Source organism: Orycteropus afer, unplaced genomic scaffold, assembly GCF_000298275.1.
Source record: "Orycteropus afer afer isolate SDZICR_OR568_19922 unplaced genomic scaffold, OryAfe1.0 scaffold00020, whole genome shotgun sequence".
Lineage (NCBI taxonomy): Eukaryota > Metazoa > Chordata > Mammalia > Tubulidentata > Orycteropodidae > Orycteropus > Orycteropus afer.
Window position 1 is genome coordinate 13,670,837 of NW_006921607.1, and position 13,326 is coordinate 13,684,162.

General features: G+C 40.6%; 1 protein-coding gene across 1 annotated transcript in view; it reads right to left on the minus strand.

Moving 5' to 3' along the window:
• MROH8 (maestro heat like repeat family member 8) overlaps nt 1–13,326 on the minus strand; it is a 116,583-nt gene that overhangs the window by 51,491 nt on the left and 51,766 nt on the right. Inside the window, exons 5-7 of the mRNA XM_042783607.1 lie at nt 5,151–5,230; nt 4,063–4,207; nt 2,877–2,972 (exon numbers count right to left, since the gene is read on the minus strand). Coding sequence (XP_042639541.1) covers nt 2,877–2,972; nt 4,063–4,207; nt 5,151–5,230 — 321 coding nt within the window. The remainder of the gene's footprint in view (nt 1–2,876; nt 2,973–4,062; nt 4,208–5,150; nt 5,231–13,326) is intronic.

Genomic DNA, 13,326 nt, shown 5'->3' on the forward strand with positions numbered 1-13,326 from the left:
ATGTCTTTGAACAGCCTGCCATGCTCTGTTGACCTTGGGACTTATAATGGACTTGAAGTAATGGCCTGCAGTGTTATTTGGTAACATCGGGACTGAGCCTTTTTACTTGTCAGCCTTGGGGTTTCTCAGCCTCAGCAGCCAGCAGCTGTTTGAATAAAGAAATGCCTCTAGCTCCAGTGGGCCGGGAGCAGGAGGCAGAGCTAGACCCCAAGGTTGAGGGGCTTTCACCCAGCCGCTAGGCCTGGCACTTTGAACTTGGATTTAAAGCCTCCAAATTGTAAGAATAAACTCCTGTTTGTTAAGGCCATTTGTGGTATATATTTCTTGTTAGAGCAGCACTAGGTAACCAGAACACCATCTGATATCAGCGATGATATCCCTGGTTCCACTTCCTCTTCTGAATCCAGCTTGCATTTCTGGAAGCTCTCTGTCAATATACTGCTACAACCATTTTTGAATTATCTTCAGTAAGATTTTACTTACTTATATGTGATATTAATGATATTGTTTGATAATTTCCACATTCTCTGGGACCACTTTTCTTTGGAATGGTTACAAATATGGATCTCCTCCAGTCAGTTGGCCAGGTAGCTGTCTTCCAAATCTCTTGGCATAGCCAAGTGAATGCCTCCAGTGGGGTATCCGTTTGTCAAAACATCTCAATGGGTATTCCATCAGTTCCTGGAGCCTTGTTTTTCACCAATTCCTTTAGTGCCACTTTGACTTCTTCCTTCAATACCATTGGTTCTTGATCATATGCCACCTCCTGAAATGGATGAACATCAACCAATTCTGTTAGGTACAGTGACTTTGTGTAATCCTTCCATCTTCTTTTGATGCTTCCTGCATCATTCAATATTTTGCCCATAAAATCTTTCAACATTGCAACTTGAGGCTTAAAGTCTTTTTCAGTTCATTCAACTTGAGAAATGCCAGGTGTATTCTTCCCTTTTGGTTTTCTAACTCCAGGTCTTTGCACATTTCGTTATAGTAATTGGCTTTGTGTGCTTGAGCTGCTCCTTGAAATCTTCTGTTTAGCTCTTTTATCTTGTCATTTCTTCCATTTGCTTTAGCTACTCTGCACTCAAAGGCAAGTTTCAGAGTCTCTTCTGACATCCATTTTGGTCTGTTCTTCCTTTCTTGTCTTTTTAATGACCTCTTGGTCTCTTCATGGATGATGCTCTTGATGTCATCCCACAATTCTTCTGGTTTCAGTCATTGGTGTTCAGTGCATCAAATCTATTCTTTAAATGGTCTCTAAGTTCAAGAGGGATATTATCAAGGTCATATTTTGGCTCTTGTGGACTTGTTTTATTGCCTTCAACTTCAACTTGAACGTGCATATGAGCAGTTGATGGTCTGTTCCACAATCAGCTCCTGGCCTTGTTTTGGCCCAAAATATTGAACTTCTCCATCACCTCTTGCCACAGATGTAGTTAATATGATTCCTGTATAATCCGTCTGGTGAAGTCCACATGTATAGTTGGGCTTCTAGGGGGCTTTTTTCAATTTTTCTTTCATCTCATTTTCTTTTAATTACTTATGCTATGCTTCCATAGGAGCTCTGGTAGCATAGTGCCTAAGGCACTTGACTGCTAACCAGAAGGCTGGTGGTTCACATCCACCAGCCACTCCCTGGAAGGAAGGTTGGGCAATCCTACTTCCATAGTGATACTGCCTCAGAAACCCAAGGAGGGGTTGCTATGAGTCGGGGCCGACTCGACAGCACATAACAATAACAACAACAAGCTTCCATATGGTTTTAGCCCTCTCAAATCTGCTTTGTTGTTGTTGTTGTTGTTATTTGCCATCGAATCGGCCCCGACTCATAGCAACCCCTCCTTGGGTTTCTGAGGCAGTATCACTATGGAAGTAGGATTGCCCCACCTTCCTTCCGAGGAATGGCTGGTGGGTTTGAACCGCCAGCCTTCTAGTTAGCAGTCAAGTGCCTTAGGCACTATGCTACCAGAGCTCCTTCAAATCTGCTTTAGAAAGAACTAAAATTAATAAAGTGCTATTAAAGGAACTTTGAGGATTGAGGAATTGCATGTACTTGGATCAATCAGGAAAGGACTCATGGACTAGGTGATATCCATGGGTAGGAGCTTCATAAAGAAGGTGGCACTTCAGTAGAAGAAATGACTTGAATAAGCTGCCATTGCGGGAAACTACAAAGCACAAGGGAAGAAAGTAGAGAAATCCAATCTTGCTTGTGTATTAACACACAAATAGGGAGGAATGAGAAAGTTTAGGTGAGTTATGTCAAGGTTAAATGCCCATCTGCACTTAAATGCAAATGATTAATAATATTGAAAGGGTTATCCCTTTCTGGCATATTTGTATCTTAGAAAAAGACAAGAGGCCAAGGTGCCTGAACTGCACTGAATATACTCCAAGGAATGGCACATCCTGAAGCAGGTACAAGTGACATACTGGGGTCAGGTGGTCATTTATGACCTTGAATCCCACCTGGTGGGCAGCTGCCCTTTTACTCATTCATGACCCTGACTCTGTTCCCTGCACTGAGTGAAACCCTTCTATGCTTGTAAGAAATAATAATTAAAGAAAAATTGTAACAACTATTGATTGAAGGCCATTATTTCAATACTTAGAGTAAGCCTGTGAAATACAATCTCCATTTAAAGGTAAGGAAACTGGACCCTGAGAGATTAAATTCCCTGCAGAGTTTCCTGTAGCAGGCTTTATAGCCAGTGAATGGCAGAGTCAGAATCGGAACCCAAGTCTCTGACTCAAAGCTGATAGCTGATATCTTTAACTGTTATGCTTCTCCTACACTGTAATCCTTCCACAGTTTCTTCTTCCACTTTCACTAGTTAATAAGGATAGTTTCTCATCCTCCCCTACGTCTTGCATACCTCAAAAATGGTGTCAAGATTTTCCAAGTGTGGGTCTCTTACCACCAAACTCTGGAGCATCTCATAGAATGCCTGAAACGTCTGCCTGTAGAGACACTGAAAAGGCACAAGATCAGTGATGCACCCTCACCTGGAGATCCCCAAGCACTGTAGCCTTTTAAAAGTACCGACAGACAATGTGTAGCATGAAGTAAAATAGAATGAATTTTCATTTCAAATGGGACACCCGAGCATTACTGGGGATGCAGTTAACTATCCTAACTACAATGGATGAATTATCAAGATACTTTTGAAGTTTCACTTGTGACTCTTTGACATCTAGAAACAAAGGGGAACAAAGCCCCCTTTTACAATTGCTCTATAATCCAGCTTATTAGCCACAAAAGAAAATCAGGGCCTTTGTACTTATTCTTCCCTCTTCCTGAAAGCCTCTGCTCCAGTATCCATCCACACTTTCTCCTTCCTTCAACAAGCACCTCACTGGGAAGACTTTCTCTTACCACCCCATTCAAAAAAAGGTCCCTGTGCCTTCCAAACACGTATTCTGTATCTTCCTCCTTCCCAGCTTTTTTTTTTTTTTTCTTCCGGCTTTATTTTTTCATAGCACTTATTATTACCTGACATAGATTTACTTATTAGTGGCTTGTTTCTTTGCAACAGAATGCAAGCTCCACAAACAAGAGCCTAAGTTTTTTTTGTTTTTTTCTTCCTGCTGTATTGCTATTGCTGATCATAATGCTTAGCATATGGTGATCCTTAATAAACATCTGTTAGGAGCTCTGGTAGCATAGTGTCTAAGGCACTTGACTGCTAACCAGAAGGCTGGCGGTTCAAACCCACCAGCCACTCCTCGGAAGGAAGGTTGGGCAATCCTACTTCCGTAATGATACTGCCTCAGAAACCAAGGAGGGGTCGCTATGAGTCGGGGCCGACTTGACGGCAAATAACAACAACAACAATAAACATCTGTTAAACCATGAATGGCCCTACCTTATTTTAAACCCATAAGGAAGAAAAGAAGGAATGAAGAAAAAAATAAAAGGAAAAAACGATACTACTATTTATTTTATTCACCATACTTGGCTGAAATGGCTTTTGGCTAGTTCCAAAAAATCAAATGTACCCTCAAAAAGCCAACATCAGCTGACCATGTGGACGGCAAGATACTAAGCAAAGCCTGAGTTACCTTTAAGTTGTCTGACCCACGTGGCATGATTTCCTGCAGCTGGGCAAGGGTCTCCACGGGAGGAAGAGGAATCATAGTTTTGATGATAAGACTGAACAATTCAGCTCGATCTTCAGAGCCAAACACCAAATGGATACCTTGAGAACTGAAAAAAAGAGAGTTTGGGAACAGCAAGCTGGAAGGAGAATCTGATTTGACAGTGATAAGAATAGATCAACGTAACCAAAAAGGGAAGAGTAGGCTAGTCGTTGTATTATTCTGATGGGAGAGATAAATGGCTGGGTTTTTCAGTCTGGATAAATTACACAAAAGATTAGAGGAAGTGTTGTGGGCTCAGAACCTTCATCCCCACCCCATTCCTACCACAAGAGGTCACTGGAGTGATAGCCTTCCAGGCTTTCCTCCAGTTCAACTGCAGAGGGAAGACTGCTACAGCCTAATATGTTGTTGTTACGTGCCATCAGTTGGACCTGACTCATAGTGACCCCTTCTTGGCTTTCCGAGGCAGTATCACTACGAAAGTAGATTGCCCCATCTTCCCTCCGAGGTGTGGCTGGTGGGTTTGAACCACCAGCCTTCTGGTTAATAGTCAAGTACCTTAGGCACTATGCTACCAGAGCTCCCACAGCCTAATATAGTAAACCACAATTTTCCAAAGTGTGTTTTGCTGAATGTTAGTTAATTTAGACAATGGTGCATTCAACCAAGTCTGAAATTTTTAACTACAGGACTTCTCAGGATCTTTAATCAGTTAACGTGCAGTATGGATTTCCGAGAGGTAAATAGCAGGCAGCCCTTTCCAAATTTCTTTGATTGTGAAATTCTACTGTCATGAAGCACATACGGGACTAATTTTCTACTGAATAAAATATTGGACAAAACTGAACTTCAAAGTGGTTCCAATAAAATCTTTCAGATATGGATAGCAGTATTCATGAAATCAGAGTTGTTATACAAAACATGGATATGGCTTCCTCTTCCCTATCTAAATGGTTTTCAGAAGTAAAAATATGGAATATGTTGGTTGACTCTGGCATTGGCCCTGAAAGAGGAACCAAGATGCATGTGTAAGGGGCATATGGTTTCACCTGAAGTCAGCAATGGTGATGAAGACCTCCAGGCGCACAGGGCTGAGAAGAGAATGTGGGGGCTCTGTTCGCAATACCACCTGCAATGAGAGGAGAAGAACTTTAGAGAGTCAAGAACATGCCAAATGACTAGGGCGGATGATGAAGGATGTAGATGGCTTGCAAGAACAGCAGTTTAAGTCCTTCAGTGGGCCTTGCTCCTCAGCTCCACAGGACTGGAGGCAGGACAGCGGTAGGGGCTAAGACTTTATCCTCTGGAGCCAAAACCTGGCTCTGCCTCTTAATAGTTGCTTGAGATGACACGTTATTTATCCTCCCTGTACCTGAGTTTTCTCATCTATAAAATGAGATAAAGGAGCATTGGTGGCACAGTGGTTAAGTGCTTGGCTGCTAACCAGAAGGTCAGCATTTCAAACCCACCAGCCACTCCATGAGATAAAGATGTGGCAGTCTGCATAACGATTTACAGCCTTGGAAACTCTATGAGGCAGTTCTACTCTGTCCTGCAGCACTGCTATGAGTTGGAACTGACTTGAGGGCAGTAGGCTTGGCTGTTTTGGTTTGGTACCTGTTTCCTTATCTATAAAATGAGATTAATAGAACTTCTTACCTTCATGGGATGGTTGTGAGTACTAAATGAGCGTATTCATAACACCCAGCATCCTTCAATAACTGTTAGTTTGCCATTATTTTTACTAATAATTATTATTTCCAGTTTGGATAATTCCAGTTTAGGCATTCTAACTTCTCTTTCTACTAAACCAGTCACCTCTACTGTAGTGCTTAATATTATTCTGAGTTACTTGTCCTGGAAAAAGAATAACTCTCCAAATTAGAAATGAGCAGAGAGAAAACTGCTTTGCTCTGCTGTAAAGAGTGACAGAAAGGGAAAAACAAGGGCTTTAGAGCAAGAAAGCCCCTGGGTTTGAGCTGTGTGGTCCAGAGTTAATTACATTATTCCTTGTGCCTGAGCTTCCTCATCTGTGAAACGGGGGGAAATAAGACATATCTCAGGGAGGTGATGTGAGGAGCAAATGTTAAGGGCTGTAGTGGAGCTTTCTAGATTAGATTCCCTCCCTAGCCCCTCTACTCTGGGAGCTGCCAGGGCCCATAAAAATAGGCAACTCCCAGCCATGTTTCTGCTTACGTCATTCTGCCTTACTGACCGCAGCTGATATGTCTAGGAATAGACATGAAGGCCAATTAAATTATCTTTCTGGAATGTGAAATTGGAAAAGAGCTTCAATTTCAGCCTGGCTGGTCCACAGGATACAGAAAATTTAAAATTTGAGAGCACTGGACCTTACGGGCAAGATAACAGAGGCAATTTGTAGAGGGGTGGGGAATAGAGAGAGAGAAATGAAAATGTATTGAAAGGAGTAAAAGAGAAAAGTTCTCCCTGAGTATGTGAAAGCACTTTATTTTCTAGTTTGATTGCCTTCCTGTGGCAAGCTGTTCTTCCTGTCTTAGGGTTCTGGGGAACAACCAGTTACCTTCAGACCTGATAGCCTCTCTTGTGTTTCAGGTGCATCTCGTGAATTTCTCTTACCTGCTACCAAAATGACCTCACTTAGAAATTCAGGCTAGTGCCCAGCTTGCCTTTCTGAGTTTTCTCTTTCTCTGCTTTCTTTCCAACTTTGGTGTGACTCCGAGATCTTGCTTGTGTTCTGCTGTTCTTCTTCCTTTACTTATTTCCTCAAAGAGCTTATTTATTTTTACAGTGTTATAGTCTGAAAGGAATGAAGCTTAAGACTGTCTTCATCCTTGATAGCTCTCTAAGAGTTCTACTCACCCAAATCTAGTTATCTCAAGGGCACTGCCACTGAAATCACAGCCAATACCAGCATTTCGGTGTTACAAAGTTCATTATCTTTCCCCTTCAAAGGGCATACTTCCCAGCCTTCAACCATTGTCAGTGGTACCCTCCCCACTCAGAACCATGATCACTGGGGACAGCAAGCTCAACTGGCATTGTATGCTACACAAAAATATTGCTCTACATCCTACTTTGGTGAATAGCGACTAGGCTCTTAAAAGTTTGTGAGCAAACTAAGACAAAACAATTGGTCTCTCCTCATCTGGAACAAAGAAGAATGAAGAAAATCAAAGATTCATGGAAACAATTAGTCCAAGGGACTAGTGGACCATGGGGACCTCAGCTTTCATGATCCTAACACCAGAAGAACTAAATGGTGCCGAGCTGCCACTGTCAACCACTCAGAAAGGAATCAAAATAGAAGACCCTGCATAAAGTGGGAGAAAAATGTGGAATAAAACTCAAAATCATAAATAAAAAGACCAGGCTTACTGGTCTGGTAAAGACTGGTGAACCCCCAAGACTATGGTCCTGAGTCACCCTTCAGGCTTAGAATTGAACTCACTCCTTGTGGTTTCCAGCCAAACAATAGACAGGCATACAAGGTAGGTACACTCCTTATAATAATCAACCCAGGGAGATCAGAAGGGCCACCTTTTCACCTTTTCTGAAGGTAGCTCAGAGAGCAGGAGTGCATAGGAAAGCAAGACACAGGGAAAAGGTAACTACAGGGAGGAAGTGGGAAGAGAGCTGTTACATTATGGGGATTGTAATCAATGTCATGAAACAAAATATGTATATGACCTGTTCAATGGAAAACGAACTTGCTCTGTAAACTTTCACCCAAATCACAATTTAAAAAAAGGTGTCCTCTTCAGAACTCAGGAGAAAAGATGACTTGTGACTTTTTCTCTCCTTTATTCATAATTACAGTGACAGCGAGTCCTCTGCACTTTCTATGGTTCTCCATTCCTGTAGCCATACACCTCACACATGGAAGGCATGCTTCATAGCTAAATCCCCACGCCTGTAATCCCTCTGACTTCAATCCACTTAACCAGTTCTGCCAAATTAATCATTGGTTTTCTTTTTTTTTAACCAGTTAGACTTTAAAGGTTTATTATTTATTCACAATTGTGCTAGCTACTATGGGGAAATTAGAAGTGAGAGATTATATAATTTTTATTTGTAAAGTACTTTTCCAGTAGGCACCACTTACATGACTGCCTAGATCACAGCAACCCCCCTTCTCTGGGAACTGCCTCCAGTACACAGAGGGGTGCCCAAAAGTCATGCCTTCACTGTAGGTGCGGCACTCAGCCACATCTGATTGATGTAGGGGTGGAGAATCAGAGTCTCTTTCCTGGAATTTGGTATTTTAGACAAACAGATGCAGAATCTGTGAGCCACTAGAGGTTTGTGTCATGGTGACGGCAGAGCAGCTCCTGCCTTTGAGACCCCTGGAGTTGTTCTGGAACCTGCTCTTCAGGAGGCTGAATTGTTAAATCTCTTCCCTAGATTCTAATAGATATCCCAGCATTCCTTTATTTATTTAAAAACTTAAGTGAGCTAGAGTTAATTTTTTTTTTTTTAATTGTCATTTGGGTGAATGTTTACAGAGCAAATTCACTTTCCATACAGCAGTTCACATACACTTTGTCTCATGACATTGACTACAATTTAACTCAATGCAACAGCTCCCCTCCCACTTCCTCCCGATAGTTACCTCTTCCCTGCATCCATCCCTCCATGCACTCCTGCGCCCTGAGCTATCTCCCTGTGCATAAACAGCCCTTCTTTCTCCCATGATTGTTCTCTCCAAGGAGTGTATCTACCTCAGGTAAATGTTCACCTCATATACCTGTCTTTTGTTTGTCTGGAAGCCACAGGTGTGGATTCAATTCCATACCTGAAGGGCAGCTAGGGGCCATAGTCTCAGTGGTTCCACCAGGCTCTATCAGACAAGCAAACCAATCCTGGGCCCTTTTTTTTTTCCAAATGATATTGAGTTTTGTTCCACATTGTTCTCCCTCTCTACCCAGGATCTCCTACATAGATCCCACTCTGAGTGGTTGACAGTGGTAGCTGGGCACCATCTGTTCTCATAGTCATATAGGCTGCAGATCGCATGGTGTTACCAGTTGCTAGGACTAATTCTTTCCATGAATCTTTGGTTTTCTTCATTCTTCTCTGCTCTGGACGAGGAGAGACTCATTGTTGCATCTAGATGGCTGCTTGCAAGCTTTTAAGATCCCAGTCGTTACTCGCCAAAGTAGAAGGTTGAACAATGTTTTGTGTAGTATGTTATGCTAATTGAGTTTGATGTCCCCTGTGACTATGATCCCAAGCCCACAGGTTCAACTACTTGGTCCCTCTTGGTAGCTGGCTGTGACCAAGAAGTGACTATAACCATGTCCCTTGTCAGCTCTACTATACACCTGGGAATTCAGATCATACAAATACACTTATAGGACCATTGTCTGCCAGCTCTAAACATGGTCTTGGGCACACTCGCCCCTGCAGAGACTTATTTCATAGTTCAGCCTATCCACCCATCTATCCACCTGTGTATCAATGTTTGTCTTCACTGACAATGCAGTAGTGTATATGCAAAAGGGTTCACCTTTGTTGTCTGTACCTCCCAAGTACCACTCTATGTCTTCCTCTTCCTCAATGGCACCGTGTTGATCACTCACATCTAGCACATTGCCCTTCTCTTCACCCAAATCAATATTTTCTCTACCTATCTAACAGTGTTCCCTCTCTTCCACTCCTACCCCTGGTAACCAACAAAGAAAATTTACTTCCATATATAAACCTTTTCTTGACTTTTTACAATAACAGACTAATACAATATTTGTCCTTCTGTGACTGACTGTTTCACTTAGCATAATGTCTTCCAAGTTCATCCATGTTATGCAGTGTTTTTCAGATTCTATGTTATTCTTTAGGGTTGCATAGTATTCCACTGTGTGTAAGTACCACAGTTTAGTTATCCATTCTTCTGCTGATGGGTACCTAGGTTGTTTCCATTTTTTTGCTATTGTAACTAGAGCTGCGATGAACATGGGTGTGCATATGTCTGTTCTTGTCATGGCTCTCCCTTCTTTAGGATATATACCTAGTAAAGGAATGGCTGGGTTAAATGGTATTTCTAATTCCACCTTTTTAAGGAATTGCCATACTGCTTTGCACAGTGGTTGTATCATTTTCCAGTCCCACCAGCAGTGTATGGGAGCTCTGGTGACATAGTGCTTAAGGCATCATATGACTAACCAGATGGCTGGTGGTTCAAACCCACCAGCCACTCCCCGGAAGGAAGGTTGGGCAATCTACTTCTGTAGTGATATTGCCTCGGAAACCCAAGGAGAGGTCGCTATGAGTCAGACCTGAATCCAAATTTCTAGCAGTGTATGAGAGTCCCAATCTCTTCACATCCTCACCAGCATTTGTTATTTTCTGTCTTGTTGATCTTTGCTATTAGTGTTGGGGTAAGATGGTATCTCATTTTTGTTTTGACTTGCATCTCTCTAATGGCTAATGAGCGTAAACATCTCTTCATGTGTTTGTTGACCACCTGAATATACTCTTTGGTAAAGTGTTTATTCATATCTTCTGCCCATTTTTAAATTGGATTATTTGTCTTTTTGTTGTCAAGGTGTTGGAGTTTTCTATAAATTCTAGAAATAAGTCCCTTGTCAAGTATGTCATTGCCGAATATTCTTTCCCAATCCATAGGTTCTCTTTTGACTCTTTTGGAGAAGTCTTTGGAAACACATAAAAATTTAATTTTTGGAAGGTCCCATTCATCTAGTTTCTCTTCTGCTGCTTGTGTATTTTGGGTTATGCTTGACAGTCTATTTATGCCATTTATTAGGACCCCTAAATTTGCCCCCAGTTTTTCCTTGAGGAATTTTATAGTTTTAGGTTTCACATTTAAGTCTTTGATCTGGAGTTAGTTAGTTTTTGTGTATGGTGTGAGGTACAGATCTTGTTTCATTTTTCCGCAAATGGCTATCCAGTTTTGCCAGCACCATTTGTTAAACAGACAATCTCTTCCCCATTTAGTGGATTTTGTTCCTTTGTCAAAGGTCAGCTGAGCATAGGTCAATGGATCTATTTCTGGATTTTCAATTCTATTCTATTGATCTATGTGTCTGTCATTATACCAATACCAGGCAGTTTTGACTATTGTGGCTGTACAATAGGTTTTGAGATCCGGGAGTGTGAGACCTCTGACTTTGTTCTTCTCCTTCAATAATGCTTTGCTTATTTAAGATCTCTTTCCTTTCCATGTAAAGTTAGTGATTGGTTTTTCCCTATCTTTAAAGAATGTTGATGAGATCTGGATTGGGATTGCACTGAATGTATAGATTGCTTTGGGTAGTACTGACATTTTCACAAAGTTCAATCTTCCTATTCACGAGAATGGCATATTCTTCCATTTATATAGATCTCTTTTTAATTTTTTAAAATTTTTTAGGTTTATTTATATAGATCTCTTATGGTTTCTTGAAGTAGTCTTTCATAGTTTTCTTTGTACAGGTCTTTTGTGTCCCTGGTAAGATTTATTCCCAAGTATTTTATTTTTTTGGTAGCTATTACAAATGGTATTGATTTCCTTATTTCTTTTTCAGCAATCTCTTTGCTGGTGTAAAAGAATCCAACTGATTTTTGGATGTTGATCTTGTATCCTGCTATGCTTGAGACCATCATCGCAGCCACCATGTCAATCCATCTCATTGAAGGCCTCCCCCTCTTTCATCAACTCTCCACCCTACCAAGCATGACATCCTTGGAGTCATCTATTTGCCTTTTCAATTCTGTTAAAGTCTGATTTATGTATTTTGGGGCTCTTTCATTGAGTCCATAGATATTTATTATGGTTGTATCTTCTTGTTCAATTGATCCTTTAATCATTATATAATGTCCTTCCTTGTCTCATATGATGGTTTTTGTCTTAAAGTCAATTTGATCAGAAATTAATATTGCAACTCCTGCTCTTTCTTGGTTGTGATTTGCTTGACAGATCTTTTCCCAATCTTTGATTTTTAGTCTGTTTTTGTCTTTGTCTCTAAGGTGTGCCTCTTGTAGACAGTATATTGATGGGTTATGTTTTCTTATCGAGTCTGCAACTCTCTGTGTCTTGAGTGTTGCATTTAATCCATTGACATTCAGTGTAATTATTGACAAGTATGAATTGGTTGCTGTCATTCTGTTACGTGTTTTTTCATGGTGTTCCTGGTTTTGTTATTCCACATAATTTTCTGTGCTGAGCTCATTATGTTTATGAATCATGTTGTCATTTCCTTTATTGTGTTGTTTTAGTATTTGCTGAATATTTGTGCTGGTCTTCTTTTTTTATTGTGATGTGAAGGTTTATCATTTTTCTTTGAGGTTACCCTGTGATTTATAATTTTCTCCTCAATATTAGAACAGTCTATTCTATCTTGCACCTCTCTTGACTTCCTCACCATTTAGAAGTTCTGTAACTACACTGTATTCTCCCTCTTTTTGGTTTCTGGTTGTCCTCACTTGCCAATTGATGTCTCTGGTTCCCTGTTTACAATTTTGTAAGCTTAGTTTACTTTGGATATGTCCATAGCTGTGGTTTCTGGATTATGTCATCTGGTGTATTAATGGTCAGTTATTGTTTGCTAATTTTGGTTCTTTGTTCAAAGGACTCTCTTTAGTATCTCTTGTAAGGTTGGTCTGGTTTTAACAAATTCCCTTAGTTTCTGCTTATCTGGAAATATCCTAATTTCACCATCACATTTGAGGGACAGTTTTGCTGGGTATATAATTCTTGGTTAAGAATTTTTTTCTTTCAAGGTTGATATATACCATCCCATTGCCTTCTCACTTGGATGGTTTCTGCTGAGAAATCAGAGCTTATTCTTACTGGTTGACCTTTGTAAGTAACTTTTTGTGTTTTCCTGTGCTTCTTTCAGGATTCTTTCTTTGTCTTTGGTTTTGATGAGTTTGATGATGATACATCTTTGTGATTTTCTTTTGGGGTCTATGCTGTTTGGGGTTTGTTGGACTTCCTGAATGGATATATTCTCATCTTTCATCATATCAGGGAAGCTCTCCTCCAACAAATCTTCGACAATTTTCTCTGTGGTTTTATTTTTCTCTTCCTATTCTGGAATTCCAATGACACATAGGTTATTCCTTTTGATGGTATCCCATGTGAACCTTAGGCTTTCTTCATTTTGTTTTGATCTTTTTTCTGATTGATCCCTTTCCAAAGAAGTATTCAGTTATTTGTCTTCAATCTCATTAATTCTGTCTTCCATTGATTCGATTCTACTCCTTTGCCCTTTCAATGTGCTATCTATTTCTGAAAATTTAGTACAA